Raw genomic sequence first — 20,482 nt, 5'->3', positions numbered from 1 at the left:
GTAGGCAAACATTGAAAGAATTGAACCCCTATTTTTGAGTGGATGTTGTGATGAGGACAAAGACAGTAAACAAACATGCTCTAAAACTGGATTGGGGAGGATTGAAATAAGCTTTAGTGGGGTTGCTTGCAATGGCTCTTGGGATCTGACCTTGTAGGGCTGAGCATAGGTCACTTTCAGTTTGAGATTTGGTAAGGATTGCTCATTTTCTACTGGTGGTCCACCCATTGGTTTAATTGGCTACTTGGGTGGGTGGATTTGTGTGGGTTGTGCCTTGGATTAGGCAGCAGTAGGATAAGAAAAAACTAGGTGATTCACCGCCATTTGGCCATGATCCTCTTTCACCTTTGTCAATCTAGACATCGTTTAGAAATTTCTGTTGTCAAGCCTCAACACTTGTGCAGCAATTCGTGTCAGTCACTCAAGACCAAGACCATAAATGAGAAGAAAGTTAGATAATTGCACACGTGTTCGAAAACACTGAAGAAGATAGAACGTAAAAGTGAGATGTTCAGTGCATGTTTATCTTTTTGGAACGCGTGGCTATACTGTATGTAACATGGTTTTTTTTTCCCAGGCGGCTATGGATAATGGAAAACAATTCATTTTTTTTCAGGCTATGAAAGGCAAATTCTTTTTCGGGACTACGTAAAACTAAAGGAAAAAAACTTGGAAACTAAGTTCGAACAAATAGTCCCTAAAGCATCTGCCCTCAGACTTGTTGCTATCTCAATTGGAGGGTCTCGAAGGATGCCGAATTAAGCTAAAATATTTGCACAGGCATTGCCTTCTTGCAAAATGTGTTTAACATTCGTTGTCCGTTTCCTAGAAAGAAAATCCTTAATATTCCAAATACGAGAACCATACCTATGAAATTGAGTAGTAGGCGCATTTCCAATCAAGAAAACCGCATACTATGAATCTGAAAAACAAATCACCCTCAAACATCTACAAGCCGTGGAAAATATAAAAGTTTCATGTGAAGATATCACACTACCAGAGGACCCATGAATGCCCCTTCCAAGTAGATCCCCAACACACTCCTATCCACATTAACTGCCATAAGGGATTACTTCTGGGGAGCCCATTTAGTGTGTGTTTGGATTAGCGTTAGCAGAATTGGATCTGGCCAGAATTGAATCTGGAAGAATTGGATCTGGTAAACGTGAGTTTGAGTGACGTGATTTATGTTTGGATACATTTATCAGGAATTGGATCTGATAGACTTGAATTGGATCTGTAAAAGGGTGATGGGACAATTGGATCAGCATTGATGCTGAAGCAACAAATTGTTGTGTTAGGATGGATCCAATTCTGGGGCCAGAATTGGATCCCCAGAATTGGATCAGCATTTAGCAACCAAACATCAATGGAGATGGGAAAATCACGTTTGAGGTCTTTAAACGTGGATCAGGCCTGATCCAACGTGCATCCAAACACACCCTTAACCAACTTGGGAGGAAGATAACTAGGGCATTCGTAAAGTGAGAAGCCTCATACTTCATAGCCCCAATGCCAACAACACCAACAACAGTCTACTCCTAATGAACAAGAATAACCTCCATGCACCAACTATTTCGAGCTTTGAAAATCCACCAAGTCGTGACGGTTGATTGATTGACTTTGAAATAAACAAATAACAGAAGATTAATTTTTATGCTATTATTTAGGAAAATAACAGTCTTATTGACTGATAAGATAGAGCTGTTTCAGCTTCTATTTTTTAGGCTTTCATCTAGTAGTTGTTATGTTTTTGAATTTGAATTTTATGTTGGTGATTCTGCTGTATAAAACCAGTTGCTATGCTGCTGAATAAAAATATGCTTTATGCTCCCAATTCTCTGCTATCGTTCTTCTCTTCTACCCATACTATATTTTTAAAATAACCAACAAATTGGCATCAGAGCCCTCTTTTTGAGGGACCTGTAAAATGGATGCTGGATCAAGCTTCTCACATGTTGCTACTCCTGTCTTTGATGGGGAAAGCTATGACCTTTGGGCTGTGAGAATGGAGTCCTACCTAGATGCTTTAGATATGTGGGAAGCCGTGGAAGAGGATTATGAAATACTTCCGCTGCCGAATAATCCTACCATGGCTCAGATCAAAAGTCACAAGGAGAGAAAAACAAGAAAGGCAAAGGCAAAAGCTTGTCTTTTTGCTGGCGTTTCAAAAACGATCTTTCCCAGAGTCATGGCACTCAAAACTCCCAAAGAAATTTGGGACTACCTGAAGGAAGAATATGCAGGAGATGAGAGGATTCGAAGCATGCAGGTGTTGAACTTGATGGGGGAATTTGAGTTACAAAGAATGAAGGAGTCAGAGACAATTAAAGAGTACTCAGACAAATTGCTCACCATTGCCAACAAGGTAAGGTTGTTGGGCACTGAATTTCCTGATTCCAGGATTGTACAAAAAATCCTTGTAACTGTCACTGAGAAATATGAAGCTTCTATAGCAAGCATGGAGAACACAAAGGATCTTTCGCAGATCACTTTGGCAGAGGTGTTACATGCACTCCAAGCACAAGAGCAAAGAAGGCTTATGAGGCAAGAAGGAACTACAGAGGGTGCCTTACAAGCCAAACTGCAAAACAACAACGGTGGAAGAAACAAGAAGAAGAAGCAGAACAATTTCAACAAGCATGGAGGTTCTAACAAGTACCACCAGAAAAACAATACTCAGGTTTCTCCACCTTGTCCTCACTGCAAAAAGACAATTCATCAACCAAAATGGTGCTGGTGGAGGCCAGATGCAAAATGTCTCAAGTGTGGCCAGCAAGGACACATGGAAAAGGTATGCAAGTCTCATCAACAACAAGGAGAAGTCAAGGTTGCTGAGGATCAACAAGAAGAGGAACAATTGTTTGCAGCAACATGCTTTGCTGCCAAAAGCTCCACCAAATGGCTCATAGACAGCGGCTGCTCAAACCACATGACTTTTGACCTTGAACTCTTCAAAGAGTTTAAAGAAAAAAATTCTAAAGTCAAAATTGGTAATGGAGCTTATCTTGAAGGAAAAGGAAAAGGAACAGTGGCAATTCAAAGCCATACAGGTCTGAAATTAATTTCAGATGTTTTATATGTTCTTGAAATTGATCAAAACCTTTTGAGTGTTGCTCAGTTGTTGGAAAATAGCTATAAGGTGTTGTTTGAAGACTTGCACTGCCAGATCAAAGATCCAGAAGGCAAAGAAGTGTGCAAAGTTCAAATGAAAGACAAAAGATTTGTCTTGGATCTCATGAACCTAGAACATGCTGCAGTGCACAAAGAAGTTAGCAACAATACAATACTTTGGCATAAGAGATTGGGTCATTTCCATCATGACGCTCTAATATTCATGAAGAAGAACAATCTTGCAAAAGGTTTACCGGAATTAGAAGAAGATCTTCCAACATGTGCTGCCTGTCAATATGGAAAGCAGTCAAGACTCCCATTTCCACAAAGTACGACATGGAGGGCTTCACAAAAGTTACAATTAGTTCACACAGATGTTGGAGGACCCATAAACACACCATCATTGAATGGCAGTAAGTATTATATTGTTTTCATTGATGATAACACAAGGATGTGCTGGATTTATTTTATGAAGCTTAAATTTGAAGTTGCTGACATCTTTTGGAAGTTCAAAGCCTGGGTTGAAACTCAGAGCAAGTGCAAATTGCAGATGATCAGATCTGATAATAGATCTGAATATACCTCAGGAAAATTTAACAAGTTTTGTGAAGATGCAGGCATAGAACACCAGCTAACATCACCTTACTCCCCCCAGCAGAATAGTGTTGCAGAAAGAAAGAATAGGACAATTATGGAGATGGCTAGATGCTTACTTCATGACAAAGGGCTACCAAAGAAATTATGGGCAGAAGCTGCAAATACTGCTGTATTTTTACAAAACAGGCTGCCAACAAAAGCTTTACAAAGAAGAACACCGTTTGAAGCATGGTACGGTTACAAACCTGAATTGCTTAATTTGAAGACATTTGGCTGCTTGTGTTTCTCTCACATTCCTCATGTAAAGAGAGACAAACTAGACAAGAAAGCAGAATCTGAGATTTTTGTAGGCTATAGCTTAACTTCAAAGGCCTACAGGATCTATTTTCCACATCAGAATAAAATAATTGTTAGTAGGGATGTTAAATTCATGGAGTCAGATAGCTGGAGTTGGGAAGATGAAAATAAATCTGAATTCCAGGAGGAGAATGAAAATGTGGATGATGAACCAGTCAGAGGAACAAGATTACTTTTTGAAGTTTATCAAAGGTGCAATCTTGCTGTCATGGAGCCTGCTGGATATGAAGAAGCTGCAACTGATCAAAAGTGGATAAATGCAATGATGGAGGAGCTGAAAATGATTGAAAAAAATCAGACATGGGAGTTGATGGACTGACCAAATCATAAGAAAGCCATTGGAGTCAAGTGGGTTTATAGAACCAAGCTTAATCCTGATGGTTATGTGAACAAGCATAAGGCAAGACTTGTTGTCAAGGGTTATGCCCAAATGTTTGGGGTGGATTTCTCTGAAACATTTGCCCCAGTTGCAAGGTTGGATACAATAAGGCTGCTGCTTGCACTTGCTGCACAAAATGATTGGATTGTACACCAATTGGATGTCAAATCAGCTTTTTTGAATGGATACTTGGAGGAAGAAATTTTTGTTGAACAACCAGAAGGATTTGTTCTTCAAGGAAAAGAAGATAAGATTTATCGATTAAAGAAGGCATTGTATTGCTTAAAACAAGCACCAAGGTTTTGGTACAATAAAATTGATACACATTTAGAAAGCTTAGGCTTCGTGAAAAGTCTAAGTGAGTCTACCTTATATGTTAAAAAGGTGGATGAAGATATACTTGTGTTATCTCTATATGTTGATGATCTATTTGTTACAGGAAGTAGCAAGAAGATGATTGACAAGTTTAAAAAAGAAATGGAAGATGTCTTTGAAATGACCGATCTTGGAGAGATGACATTCTTTCTTGGTATGCAAGTGCGGCAAAAGCAACATGAAATATTTGTGTGTCAGGAAAAGTATGCAAAGGAAGTCCTCAAGAAGTTCAACATGGAAGAGTGTCATCCAACAGCTACTCCAATGAATCAAAAGGAGAAGTTTTGCAAAGAAGATGGAGCTGAAAAGATTGATGAAAAGCTATACACAAGCTTAATAAGATGCTTGATGTATTTAACAAGTACTAAGCCAGATATCATGCATTCAGTGAGTTTGCTATCAAGGTACATGCATTGTCCAAGTGAAATTCATTTTCAAGCAGCAAAAAGAATTCTTAGATATGTTAGAGGAACCACTGATTATGGAATAAGATACAGGCAAGTAAAAAGCTTCAGCTTTCATGGTAATTCTGATAGTGATTGGGCAGGATGTGTTGATGACATAAGAAGCACCTCTGGTTATTGTTTTACTCTTGGTTCTGGAGTTTTTTCATGGTGTTCTAAAAAGCAAGAAATTATAGCTCAGTCTACAGCGGAAGCCGAGTATGTAGCTGCTGCTGCTGCTGTGAATCAAACTCTTTGGATTAGGAAAATCATGGCAGATTTGCATATGGAACAACACGGTAGCACTCAGATTTTGGTGGACAATCAGGCTGCAATTGCAATATCCAATGATCCAGTGTTTCATGGAAAAACAAAGCACTTCAAGATAAAGCTTTATTTTCTAAGAGAGGTTCAAAGGGAAGGAGAAGTGAAGCTAATCTACTGCAAGATAGAAAATCAAGTAGCTGATATCCTAACCAAGGCACTTCCAAAATCCATATTTGAGTTCTTGAGGCAAAAACTTGGAGTTTGCAGTTCCAAAGTCAAGGAGGAGTGTTGATTGATTGACTTTGAAATAAACAAACAACAGAAGATTAATTTTTATGCTATTATTTAGGAAAATAACAGTCTTATTGACTGATAAGATAGAGCTGTTTCAGCTTCTATTTTTTAGGCTTTCATCTAGTAGTTGTTATGTTTTTGAATTTGAATTTTATGTTGGTGATTCTGCTGTATAAAACCAGTTGCTATGCTGCTGAATAAAAATATGCTTTATGCTCCCAATTCTCTGCTATCGTTCTTCTCTTCTACCCATACTATATTTTTAAAATAACCAACAGTGACCAGCTTTGCAATACATGTAAATCTACCCACATCGCCAACCAAGGCCCCAAGCACACTATGACTCAAAATAAGATGAAACTCCGCAAAATACCATTCTCCTCTACATAGGCCTTGCATAAGAATAATCCCTTAAGCAGTGGAGAATATTTTCTGGCATCATGTTTCACCGCGGACACACATTAGACCCTGCCATTCTGCAATGTTGCCTCAACATATTTGTGGTAAAGCTTCATGGAAAATTAGCCAAATAAGTCTTCCATACTCAACTCCATGAATCATGCACGCTAAGACCTGTTGGAGCAACTACGAAAGCATTATTCCTCAGCAATGCCGAGTTCGTGCTGAGCAACCAAAGACATCACTCGACCAAATGATTCAATCCTCCATACACAAATTCAGAGAATGGCACAAGGAATTAATATCCGACGCCACAACTGCAGGTAGCGTGTACAGGAGGCCATTCAGCCTCCAAACACCATCAACAAAAACATCCCTCACCCCCAAGTTGACTTTGCTAAAATGGTCAAGTTCACCAAATCCCCAAGTAGCTCATTTGCAAACCAAAGATCATACCAAAGAGACATTACCATTTCCAAGGTTAAACTTTAATCCGCACCTGAATTCATTCGTACACAATCATTATGCTTAATATACTTCACTCGAATAATCCTAACCCAATGTTTATTCACTCCCTGAATAATCATTCTGCTACCTGGTAATACAAACCAAACCCATCTTTCCTAGGCCATGCAATTTTATCCCAGCCCACAAGGTGATAACCACTCTGCACAGAGCCCTTCCAAATAAAGCTACGAATGGAAGCATCATTGTTACGAGGCTTAATCCAGTTTTTGGTCCCCAACCTTTGTCATAAATATGACTTTAGTTCCTCGCCGGAGTAAAGGTGGGGGTTGGTCCCCCGTTTTTGGGAAAATGATTGGTTTTGGTCAACGCCGGAGCTCCGTCAGCTGATGTGGCACTTGCCACGTCAATTAATGACGTCCTAGGTGACTCTTGTTTTTTCTTTTTCATTTAAATTCTATACAGAAAAACCCATAATTTTTTTATTACAAAAATAACTCATAATTAAACTAATTAAAACTCTTCATCCTAATTCCTAATAAACTAATCTAATTAAGACATCTAAATAAAACCAATTCAACATCATCATTCTCACCGTTCTTCTTCACCCTTCTTCTTTTTCTACTTTCACATCTTTATGAAAAAAGAGGAAGAGGAGGAGGAACCTGCTCCTGCTAATGTCTTTTTCTCCAACAGTGGCGGTACTGTGAAAAACATGACACATCTCCCTTGACTGTTTGGCTTCATACTATTATCTTCCTTATGACACTTGCTTGAATTTGACCCAATCAATTGAGGTCTGAAAACAGATCTACTTCCACATCTAAATTTAGGTTTTGGTTGGTATTTAATCTGGGTTCAGGAGGATGAATAAATTGGGTTTTGTTATGTCATGGTGTTTGGTTGTAGTTGGGTTTTTAAAATTGGTGATTAGGTTTCATGGAAATTGGGGGTTAGGGTTGTTCTAGAATTTATCTCAAGCTTCCAGATTCCAACCAGAAGATGAAGATGAATTACTTTTTCTGGGTTTGGTTACTAGAGGATTAAGATATGATAATGAAAAAGGAATATCTAGATTTTTAGTAGGGTTAATTGTGTTCTATTTTATTTTTAATAGAATTTAAATGAAAAAGATAAAAAAAAGCCACTTAGGACGTCATTAATTGACGTGGCAAGTGCCACATCAGCTGGCAGAGCTCCGGCGTTGACCAACCAGTCGGAAGGACCAAAACCAATCATTTTACAAAAAACGGGGGACCAACCCCCACCTTTACTCCGGCGAGGGACTAAAGTCATATTTATAACAAAGGTTGGGGACCAAAAACTGGATTAAGCCTTGTTACGAACACCTTGGGGGATCCACAACTGCTGCATGCAATAGTGGACATAGAAGACAAGACAAATTGAGCAAGAGTTGTGTGATCAACTATATTTATAAGTTTACCTTTCTAAGAAACCATTCGCGAGCCTATCATATCATGATAAAATCAAAATTAGCCTCTTTACTCTCATGAAAAATATGAGAAAACCCAATTCCAAATGGACAATAAGTCCTTAATGAAGTTTGTCATAAACATAATATTCTGTATATATGGTACATTCTGTAGACCAATGTTCGAAGCTGCTATATAATTGCTTGAATATGGATCCTGTTGCCCGCACAATCTCCGCCAGTTAATTTACGCGCTTGGTGGGAGACTTGATCAACATTTGATAAAGGGGCAGAGCAAAGAGTGAATATAGACCATGTGCTTGAATAGCAGTTCCATAACAGCACATATTCGTAGCAATCAAACAAAAGAAAGAAAAAAGCACTGATCTCCTCAAGCCACTGGAGTGGTGTGAGTGACTGGTAGTTTGCTCGATATCATAAAGTTCAAACCCCATTATTATCAACCATAAAAAAGTAGAAATACTAGTTTCAACATAAACCAAAACAGGTATCACCAGGAACATAGATTTAGCACTTATGAGTATGATACTTTGCACAAGCCATATCATTAAGTATATCCAAAGAATGGAATTATCTAGGTCAGTTTCATACCAACCAATACATTCTGACATTGGTCCACTATTCAGTGAAATTGAAAAAAAAATATCTTACAAGCAATAGGTGAGCAGCAGATAAAGTGAAATGGATCTAAAGAACTTGTGGTTAGGAAGAGCAGCAACCACTACTCTGCCCAACTGGCTTTCCACTGATATTCACTGTTGGAGGCCTTGCATTGTTTGCAGGTTGGCTTGCCATTCTGCATTCAAGAGAATGTTACCATCAGATAACTTAGCTTAGGAGGATATGCCATTAAAAAATTATCTAAACATAACTAGAGAAAATTAAAACCATCCTTATTCCTTAGGGAACTAGAGGGAGGATAAAGCAGAAAAACTATGGGGTATGTTTGGATACCAGTTGGCACCAACGCAAACGAATGTTAGCATTCACTTCAAGATAAAAAATAAACTAAACTATTATTTATGGATTGGGATGAAAGTCTATTCACGATGCCCCCAACTAGAATCTGAACACACAGTATATCATAATTCATGAATTATGTTCTATTCATCTACTCGAATGGTTGAATCTACTTTATGACAAGCTATTTAAAGGAAAACAGAAAAAGAGAAAACCAAATTTCCATGTGACTGAATAGCTTCACCATTCAAATGTTTATTCTATTTTGTACACATCTAAACTGTGATTTTCAGCTTGTAAAAAACTTATGAAAACAGAGAACCAAATACTCATTTCTCAGCATATTCAGACACGAGTTGCATAATTCACCATGTGACTGAATAACTTCACCATTCAAATGTTTATTCTATTTTGTACACATCTAAACTGTGATTTTCAGCTTGTCAAAAACTTATGAAAACAGAGAACCAAAAACTCATTTCTCAATTCTCAGCATATTCAGACACGAGTTGCATCAATCTAGTATATTTAATAAAAAAAATAGAGCACATGTTTGATCGATCCAATTTCACAAATCAATAGGTATAAAATCAGTCTAAAAGCCTATATCTTTGCCTCTATTCTTAACTCTAATGAAGAAGCACAAGAAGAAAACAGATCTCGTTTTTCCAAGCCAAGTACACAAATAATATCAATAGACTCGAGCTAACGAATATTGGCATGCACTACAGTACAATTATTCTTTCTACAAGTTCGTAACTATTAACTAATTTTTTCCCGGACTTGCTTCTAGAGTGAAGCAGCATTAAAATCTTACACTTAGCTTGAATATCTACTTTAAATTATAATAAAAAATGAATACCTATTCTTAATGGAAGCAGCCATAGCCATAAATGCCTGTTCGACATTTGTAGCATCTTTTGCACTTGTTTCCATAAAAGGAATGCCTATTTCATCAGCAAATGCCTGTTAAAGAAAAACAACATAAAAATAGGGTAAGGGTCTGAAGGTGGAAGTGAAGAGCAATAACCCCTTAAAAGTGCTATGCATGGAGACAAGCTTGAATAGGTTTCCTTAATATGGAAAAACAAAAAACCAAAATTCAAGGGACGTATCACAAAGCCATACTTTAGCGGTTTCATATGAGACAGCTCTATTTGCAGTCAGATCGGACTTGTTGCCAACCAAAAGCTTGTTGACGTTATCACTGGCATATCGGTCAATTTCGCTGAGCCACTGCTTCACATTGTTAAAGCTCTCTTCATCTGTTACATCATAAACAATCTGCCAGAGGAATCCGTCAGTCAAGCATGCAGGAAAACATCACAAAGTTACAAAATCTAATTTTAAAAGCTTATGTCAAGACAGTCATCACTCACAATGATCCCGTGTGCCCCACGGTAGTAGCTACTGGTGATTGTCCTAAATCTTTCTTGCCCAGCTGTATCCCACTACACATGAAATCAGATCACAAAACAAGGTAAGAAACATCTGTCAATATAACCACGAATTTTTGGTGACCCACATAGTCAATAAATAACTTCAAGTAGGAGGTGCATAAAAACAAAGGTAGAAACGATCAACAAAACATTTTATAGGAAACTATCTGTCCAACAAAAAGATAGAAAACATAGGTCAATCTCGCTGAAGACATAATATCAATGGATAAAGGAACTACAACAATATCAACTAAACACATACGATCTGGAGTTTAATGGTTTTTGCATCCTGCTCAACGGTGCGTATTTTCTACAAAAAAAAAAGAGAGAACTGATGAGTTCAGAAATTTCTTTAATCAATTCAAGATAAAACTTAGCAAAGTTGTACTCACAAAATCAACTCCAATTGTGCTTATGTAGCTCTCAATGTATGAATCATCCTGAAGCATAAAACAGAGAAATATCATAAAATTGATCCAAATAACTGCATTAAGCCACATCATGCCATCTCTAAGAACCAAGATCAACAAAACATGCAAAGTAAATCCTAGTTCGGTTAGAACCTTCCATAGTGAGCTAGCATAACTATCATAAGCTCTAAAAGTAAAGTACATTACACAGATTTAGTGAGATACCAGCCAAGCCATGAGCCTCTTTTCAATCAATTAATAAGTTTACATAGTATAATCTTTTAATAAACTAACAAAGGTTAATAACTCCATTTTGCGACCCTCATTTTTACTTAAATATTGTTGGAAAGTGCATTCATTGATTCAAATCAACACTAAAAGCTCACAACAGGAGACACAACCTCATCACTTTCAGCATTAACCATAGGGTCTAATTTTCCCACTAACTTTATAATGTTTCAACGACACCGATCGTTTCGTATTGGCCTTGCTAGTTGAATGAGAAAATTAATGGGTGTGAAGTGGCTCGTAAATTAGGTCTGGTTAACAAGAGAAAATCCAGAGAGATTCAAAACCATAACTGGTTAACAATTACCATAAAAACAAACCATTAGCTAAGCTCTTAACTGGTAAGATTTTATTTTCGTTGGCTCAAATTGTTTGCTTTTTGAGCAGGTGTCATCTTACAAAGAGATAATGACAATTTGGAAATGTGAATAGGATGGTATTGATAAAAGTTTAGACAGGAGTGTGAATTGAGCAATGTAGCAAAAAAATTGGTTAAGGAGAAATGTTGCAAGAGAGGTAAGTTGGGCATGCATAATTTCAAATGTGTCTAATATGATTTTTGGCAATATATTCACAACCGGGAAAAGGAAAGAAAAAGGGTCTTCAATATTACACTTCTATGAAATATTTGTCAAAATATGACTAAATGGGACGTTATGTACCCTTGTTGATAAACACAATAATTATATGGAGGACAAGTTGAGGTTCCAAGGTATATAAATCTTTAAATGTTGTTTCAAACTAAATGGAACTCAGACGAAAGGGAAAAATCAGATAAAAAAAGCATTTTAATTTCCATACAACTATAAGAGTTAGGTTAACCTAAACTCGAGGTAAAATGCTAGGCCTCATATGACTACTGCTTTGAGGACAATGCAAGAGAAGAAGAGGAATTTGGAGCTTATAGGGTTGTAATGACCTTGTCTACATGGCAAATAGTGTGGGTATAGGAGGGAATCGGTTAGGCATCAGGATAAAAGGTGAGTCAGTCCATCAGAAGAAATCTCTTGTCATCTTCTTTCTTTTTTCTGCACTGTTAGTCTTAACATAGGGCTAGCTAAGGAGTTTAATCTCCCTATTTTGTAATTTAATTCTGATTTTTAAAATATTTAGCAAAAATGTATTAGAGATAGTGCATATTAGACGCTTAAATTATCAACATGCAAAACTACAACCATTCTATCTGTAGGGAAAGCATACATTACTACTTGGGGGGGGGGGGGGGGGGAATGTGATCTAAAAGAAAAAAGGCTAGTCCAACAATTCATTATTTTATTATCTCCGGGGCTGGCTTTTCAGAAGCCCGTTCCCACCAGGCACACAGCCCGACTTCCCTTCCATATTTATAACAATAAACATACACAATTAAAACCTCAAACCAAGAACAAAATAAAACAAGTAGTAGTTAAATTACTTTTAACAAGTGCAGCACACTCGGAGTCCCATTGGTTAAAACAAGTAGCTCACAGAAGAGTGGAAAAACATGATAAAGTGAAAAATATGTTACATATACTTATACTAAAAGAGGCAAACCCCAGTAGTAGTCACATTAATAACTAGTTAATAACTAGCATGAAAAGCAGCAGAAAGCTTACAGCAAATCTCAGAAGAAGGCATGATTTGCCAACACCAGAGTCACCAATAAGAAGGAGCTTGAACAGGTAATCACTGCAAAGGATAACCATAACATGTTAATTCTATCCCGTAAAATAGATTGGAATCAGCTTCTGAAGTAACCTTTTTCTCACACAAAAACACATTAAGATGACAATAAAATTGAAATCCAATAATAAAGTCTGATTCTTTAAGCTCCATAAACGAACTTCACCCAAGCCATCAATATCTTTATCCCTATTGATTAACCCAAATGAAAGAACCCTATGCCACATAAGCCCCAATCCAAATCCCATGCTTCCTATATGGCAGACAACTCCCAGAGTACCGTAACAACCAAGCAGACACTCTCCCAAGTTTCACCTAACTCCCCAGGTTTAGCATACTTTGATGGTTCTCCTAGTGATCTTCCATACAAATAGTTCAAAATCACGAATCAGAATATTCATGCAATTAATTTTATAATCCAGTCAGACATCATGATCAGGGGTATTAGTCTTCATGTCAATAAACATAGGGCATACAAACTCATGTAACACTTTGAGATCAATAAGGGATAAGATCATGGTAACTATGCAGCTTCAAAATCTATCACAAAAAATAAAAAAATACAGCAATCGATGTAGAGTACGAGATTGAAACATATCAGATTTCAATCCCATAACATTAAAGAAAATTAAACCGGGTCAAAATTTCAGAAAACCAATCAATCTAGGGTTACACATCACCAAAACTTGATTCTAACAGAACACACCACAAACCATCAATTGACCTACAACCCCACACACCCTTTTGATAGTGAAGATAAAAAATCCGAAAAAGGAACGAACTTCCCGAAGATCAAACACGAATCAAGGTAAAGGGGGGAACGAAGAGAGAGTGAGGGTTAAATGTATAAAGGAACCTACTACTCGGGATTCATTCTCGGTAAAGCGAAAGGGGATTGTGAATTGGCCGGAGATCGGTGCGGTGTCGCCGGAGGGGTCGTCGGAGATTGGCTCGGTGGCGGAACAATATCAGAAGGAATGGAATGACAACCACGTTTGGTTGGTTTGTTGCTTGTTTTGAATGAAAAGGAAACGCGTGGAAAGGTTGCAATACGGTGCCGTATTTGAGTTTGCTTGGTGGATCCAATTAATTTGACCGACAAGAATTTAACTATACGCATGCCTCATCATATCAAAATTCTTGTTCTATTTATTTTAAATTTTAAGAATTCAAAGATAATCTTAACTTATTTAAGATTTAAAGTAATCAAATACTACTTTTTATCTAAACGAAACATTCTTCAGATTTATCTTTAATTTAGAATAGAAAAAATATGATAATTTTGTTCAAGAAACTTCCATTAATTAAGAGGAAGAAGCATAGAAACTATATATAACATCAGTACTAACAAGCGAAAGGACATTGATCCTCCTCCACCTAGACTACATTGTCATAGGTGTAGGCTAGGCCAGCATATCTAGTCATAAAGTATGCAACTGAGTTTCTAGTACGGCGAACAAATGAGAAACCAAACAAACAAATAAAGAAGCTAACAAACAACAATTATTAATAACAAAAACTGAATAAGATCATGAGCTAGCTCCATATCCCAACAAAGGCTGGATGCCTCAGCAAGAAAGAGAACCTGCAATGGAAAGAGCGAAGTTGTAGCCATGACCCCTCCTCCATTGTTCCTTGTTATCATACCAAAGCATGTAACATGAGCGCGCATCACGAACCGATGCATCAAGATTAACCTTCATAACCGCCCCCCCCCTTCAGGCCTCTTCCACGTCGCGGGGAGCGATCACGTAGGCCTAGCAGAGGAAGCTATCGCTGGCGGACTGGAATGGAGCGCGAGTGCACAGTACGTGCATAATATGAGCACAAACAAAGGGTCTACTAGTGAAAATAACAGCATTGCGGGCCTCCCAAATAAAATAAAGGATATTCTGAACCGAAGCCAAGAGAGCAGAGTTAATTCTCTTCATGATTGCAACCAAGAGCAATTTGACAGAAGCAAACTGCTCCACTAGCAAGCCAAACGCGAAAGCAAACCAAACTCCTCTCACAGTGGGGCATCAGAGAAACAAGTGGTCCACCGTCTCGTCGTGCACACCACACAAAGGACAAGTCGGGTCAACATCAATCTGCCGCCAATAAAGGCCGTCACGGACAGGAAGATGAGACACAGCACGCCAGAACAACTCCTTACAGTTAGAGATCGTCGAGCTCGCCCAGAAGCACTTCTAGAAAGCCTTAGAAGGTGGCGGGTTGTTGAAGAAGAGACTTCTGGAGGTGAAATGAACTCACAAAAGAATGTTTTAAACCTTTTTTTTTATCCCAAGTGTTAGAATATAATATAAAACATTAATGTGGCCATTACCCAACAACTTAAGCTTTTGAGATTAATTGGTTATTTTGACATAGTATCAGAGCCTCTATGGCCGAGAGGTCTACGGTTCGATGCCTTACTAATTAAAAGTGGAATTTAACTAAGCACATAGAGGTTCCTGGGTTTCCTTATTCTTGCAGAAGACATAAGAAGGAGGATTTTGACTTCATTATTTATAAATTTCTAAGAGGCTTTGGGGTTAGAAAGGCCTGGTTTAAATACGCCTAGTGAAGTTACTTTGGCTAACGCAGTCTTGTCTTCAATGCCTCTTTATCCTATGAAGTTTATTCTAGCTTCCTGAAGCCACTTGTGACCAGATGTATTTGGAGCAAGGATTTTATTGGCTCTTTTACATAATAATTTTTTTTACATAACAAATATTTGGGTGAGAAGGATTTTATGGTAACACCCTGTTGCATTAATTGCCTCTGCGGTTTGGTCTGGGAATCAATATGTTGAATGATGGATTTCTCTACTGGCCCTGAAAATGAATGCTCTACCACCCACCTTCAACCCTTTGTTATTGTTCATCCTTTCGCTAGAGGAGTTGAGAGATTGTGTGTAGTTATAGCTTAAAGTTTGTATTTCCTTTATCAAGAGAGCTAGACATATTGCTCAAAGAAGGGCTTGATGAGGTCAGCAGCGTTCTACCACTAAAATAGATGACAGATTCATACACACTATAAGATCATCATAGGTACCATGTCAATTTAATTGTCCCACAGCTTTGTATTTAATTATATTAACCATAACTGTTTCTAAAACTTGTATAAAAATCTTGAAGGCTCCAATTCATCAAAATACCACCGGAACTGTGTGGCCACCGGTACATCTGCTTAAGGTATGATGTAGTGTTAGAGTTGAGAAAACATGAGGTATTGAGAAGCTGATTAACAAATTAGCCTAATTGGAACTATAGAAAACCCAGTTGGTCAAATATCTTTTATTACAATCAATTATCCTTCAAACCCATTAACTAATACACGACGGTCAAGTAATGCTAATCAACCAAAAGTATACTCGATCGAAATATAAAGTTAAAATAGAGAGATAATTCAAATCAGAATCGAATAATTATTAGACTAAAAACTGTGTTACTGGTATTTGCACATTATGCTGTAATCATGAAGCTGTGTTATTTTGCTAGTTCCTACTTGTTGTTATCCTTGCTTATTGGTCTATTGAAGCTTGGCTCGTGGCTTTCTATAATGGAAGGGAATTGTTTGAAGGCTGCACTCTCTTGAATGCTTTGCCCCCATTATTATTTCCATTTTCTGCCCCTTGTAATGCTTTCTGTTCTGCATCTGTTCTCTTTTTCTTTTTGCTGTCCTTGTGATCCTTTGTGTGGAACTTTGGTGCTGCATCTTGTACTGTTTCTTTGAGCTACCTTTTTGCTCTTGGTTACCTTTCCTTATCAATAAAGATTTTGCTTTCAAAAAAAAAATTATTAGACTAAAAACTGGGTCTCAACATCAATTGCATCATACTCTCAAGAAAGATGTTTTGCAATTCATTGTATACTGTATACATAAAGAACATAAACACAATCCTAAGTGCAGCTAACATCATAAACTAGGAGAAAGAGATAAACCAATCGCTATCCTCAAGTAGTCTCTTCTCTTACTCCCCCATGGCCTTCAGAACCTCAAAAGAAGCCCTTCAAAGAAAATCACTCCAATAATAAGAACTCAAAATAAGTCTTTCTTCGTAATCTCAAAAATTTCCTTTTAAACTCAAAGTACAAGTGGGTTGCGTCACTAAGCATGCAGGACCGTGCTTTATAAGGAGCATAGTCGTGCTCTTTGAAACATCAAAGGCCATGCTTTACAAATGTAGACGTCGTGCTCTATAAATCAACCACGATCGTGCTTAGCACAACCATGCACTTTGTTTATTTCTACTTTTTCTTCATTTTTCCTTATTTTCTTTCCCATTTCCACTTTTTGAACCTGTTTTACATGAAAAATGTAAGTTATGCCAAGATAGTTCAACAAATAGACACAATTTATAGTTAAAAAACATATTGCATTCTCGTACGAGTTATGATATATACATACTTTCACTTTTTTTTACCTTCATTTTCTATTTATTTCTCTATTCTTTGTTAATCAAATTATTTATTACATCTTTACTTTCTCTCTTCTTTCTTCTTATCTTTATTTTCCTCCACCTCTTCACACCGTGAACAAAAAATGCGCCCAAGCAAAATTTCCACTTCCACTTCAACCATTTTCCCCAATCCCCAATCTATATTTCTATTACATTCATCAGCTATTTTTTTCCCTATCTTTCCCATCCTCATTCGAGGTGAACACATTTTCCAAAAATATTTTGCAGTTTGGTTTCGAGTTTTTCTTCACTTGGCCAATTAAAAAACATAACAAAAGATGTCTCTAGAAGCATATTTATTACCTGGCAGTATTTCGTACATGGTTACCCTTTTGTTGCAAAAGTAGTTGCAACTTCCAGCTAGCTGTATATCCAACGAGGTACAATGATTTGATGTGGCTCACAAATGAGATCCGTACTAGTGTATCAAACAACCAGTCAATCACATTGCAAATTAAGCTTCCGTTGTAACAAAAGAAAAAACACATTGTAAATTAGAGTTACATAATTTTTAATTTTTAATCAATATATTTTCACAACATTTTTTCTTATTTATTTCATTTTCTAATCATATCTTCTATCTTATTCCACATTTTCCTACATCTCTTTCAATTCCTAATTGTAAAATAAGTTCTAGAGTGTAGAAATAAAATTCCCTAAGTTTAAGGAAAAAACAAAACTGTTTGATCACAGTTATTGAAAATAGATTTCTGTTTTTAAATATTGAAATTAAAATTGAAAAATATGTCTGAAACAGTTTTCAATTTCCGTTTTTAAAACTAAAAAAAAGAAGAATAGTGAAAAGACGTTATTTTGTTTTCAAATTACAATTTTTTTAATACTGAAAAAAATCTAATTCAAACAATTATATCTTGAAAGCAATATTTTCAATAATAGTTTTAAAAAACGGCAATCAAACATACATATTTTCAAAAACTGCAATCAAACAGGCAAATTTGAATCCTCTTCAAGACATTCTTCTTTAACCTGTTTCCAACATATTTTTTACCATTAATTAGGGTATGTTTTATTGCAATTTTTTAAACAATTTTTATAAATAGTTTTTCAAGAAAAAAATGTATGAAATAGGCGTCTTTCAACATTAATTTTTTTTTAAATATGAAAACAAAAAAATGACAACTTTTAACTGTTACGATATTTTAATTTTAAAAACTAAAATTAAAAATTGTTTTTAAAAACAAGCAGATTTTTAGAAACAGAAAACAAATTTAAAAATTATAATCAAACCGACCCTTAATTTGTATACTAAGTAACTGAGATTAGTTCAAGTGAAAAATTTATAAATTATTCAAGTAAAAAGTTGGACCCCACTGATAAAAAAAATATATCATTAAATAGTATTTAAGGATATTATATTTCGGGTCACTTACCAGAAGAAAAAAGGACATAAGCTTGTTTGACTTCTGTTTAAGAAAAAAAGTTTTGATGAAATGTTTTAAAAATTTGTAATTTGATGACATAAATAGAAACATCTATTCTGATCTCTTGATGTTTTAAGATTTTAGTTTTGAAAACAATTTTTTTAAAAAAATAGGTTATGACAAACAAATATTTAATTTTTTCAGTTAATTTTTTTTTTCAAAAACTTAGACCATTCTTTGAACTCATAAATCGAAAGTTTAACTTTTAGAAGTCACTTTCAACTTTTTTTTTAGAAGTCACACTTTTAGGGAGATAACTGTATTTTACCACAACACATATATCAGATTTGCAAGAACAAATTAATTAAGTACACACCATAGAGAAAAGTGAAAAAGAAGATTTAATGGTAATGTACAGTATTAACATTTTTTATACATACATCCAATGATGAATAGTTAAATCAGAAAATAAGTTTTAAAGTTAATTAAAATAAAATTAAATATATATGCTTTTAAATGCGTGACTTTCATTAGACACATCTGTGTAAAAATATTTCTGATTGTGCACACCCATTCAACTTAAAAAAGAATGCATCATGTTGTATATATATTGTTTCTTCTGTTTGTTGCTTACCTTAGATAACATGATGAGGGAAGGGTAGCTCACTTGGTGAGCTAAGGGAATGAAGGAATTTGCTGGGTGAAGGTTCAGGGTTCGAATCCTAGCGAAGAAATTATTTTACTAACAATTAACAACTAACATTGGCCTATCAAAAAAAAAAAAACCGTTAGATAACATGATATAGAATTAGAATATGAATTAATGGATATATGAATGCAATGAAAAAAGAAACATACAGCTAATTAATAATAATCATAAAAGAATGACTACAACGAAAAAAACTTAAAACTAGAATGTGCATAAAGTTATGGTTTGAGAATTGAGACACCAGGACGGATCGCAGTTGTGTATCACATGCAGGATCCTCAAGAAGCTGAAAGGCAGAGAATCAATCAGAAGATGATGAAGAAAGGAGATGTTAGCTCATGATTTTTTATGTCTGGCTTTAGACTATCCACAATGGTTTCAACATTCAACACCCTCAACACTCCACTTTTTCTCTTCCCAACACTCCACATCACCTTCTCTCTCCAGTTCAACACTTCATTCAACTTTTACCCACTCCAATGGTTTTTCATTCAACACCCTACCCTACCACTTTTATTTCATATTTTGATTTAATTTTATATTTTTCTTTTTATGATTTCATAAAATTAAAATTTTCGATAAAAATTAAATTAAATAAACTATTATCGATTTAATTTAATTTAATGTTTTTTTTTTATTTAAATTAAATTAAATTAAATTAACGTAATATTTTTTTAACGTAAATTAAATTAAAACACTTAACAATTTAATAGAAAGAGGATAGTAGAAAGATAATAAGATGATGAAAAACTTGGTTTTTTTTTTGTATCCAAATCAAACGAACCAAGTCTCTATTTATAGAGAAAAAAAAATCATGAATTTTGGTAAAAAAAATTATATTTTTAAAATTTTTTTTGAATGAAATAATTGAGTTGGAAAAATTAGGATAAACGAAAATCGCCCGGACCAATCAAACGGAGCCACGTGTTGATATGCAACCCTTCTCTCTCTCCACTGGGTCCCACACGCAGGTTTCAACTATGTTGAAAGTTTTCAACACCTCTCTCCTCCTTCCAACTTTCAACACCCACCTTCAACACCATTA

General features: G+C 35.9%; 1 protein-coding gene and 1 long non-coding RNA gene across 2 annotated transcripts; both read right to left on the bottom strand.

Moving 5' to 3' along the window:
- Positions 1–8,617: 8,617 nt before the first annotated feature.
- LOC130728445 (ras-related protein RABD2a-like) lies at positions 8,618–13,956 on the bottom strand. The gene is made up of 8 exons (XM_057579924.1): positions 13,763–13,956; positions 12,836–12,908; positions 10,935–10,982; positions 10,805–10,852; positions 10,483–10,554; positions 10,232–10,387; positions 9,966–10,069; positions 8,618–8,939 (listed from the first exon to the last, which is right to left on the bottom strand). The coding sequence occupies exons 1-8, from the start codon at positions 13,774–13,776 to the stop codon at positions 8,846–8,848; spliced, it is 609 nt and encodes a 202-aa protein (XP_057435907.1). The 5' UTR covers positions 13,777–13,956; the 3' UTR covers positions 8,618–8,845.
- A 2,344-nt stretch (positions 13,957–16,300) lies between these two features.
- Positions 16,301–19,793, bottom strand: LOC130728446 (uncharacterized). The gene is made up of 3 exons (XR_009015674.1): positions 19,363–19,793; positions 17,650–17,764; positions 16,301–17,186 (listed from the first exon to the last, which is right to left on the bottom strand). It is a non-coding gene; the product is annotated as an uncharacterized LOC130728446 (long non-coding RNA).
- Between the last annotated feature and the right edge of the window lie 689 nt (positions 19,794–20,482).

This window comes from Lotus japonicus, chromosome 1 (assembly GCF_012489685.1).
Source record: "Lotus japonicus ecotype B-129 chromosome 1, LjGifu_v1.2".
NCBI lineage: Eukaryota > Viridiplantae > Streptophyta > Magnoliopsida > Fabales > Fabaceae > Lotus > Lotus japonicus.
Note: the sequence above shows the minus strand (reverse complement) of the source record. Positions and strands in the feature narration are given on the sequence as shown.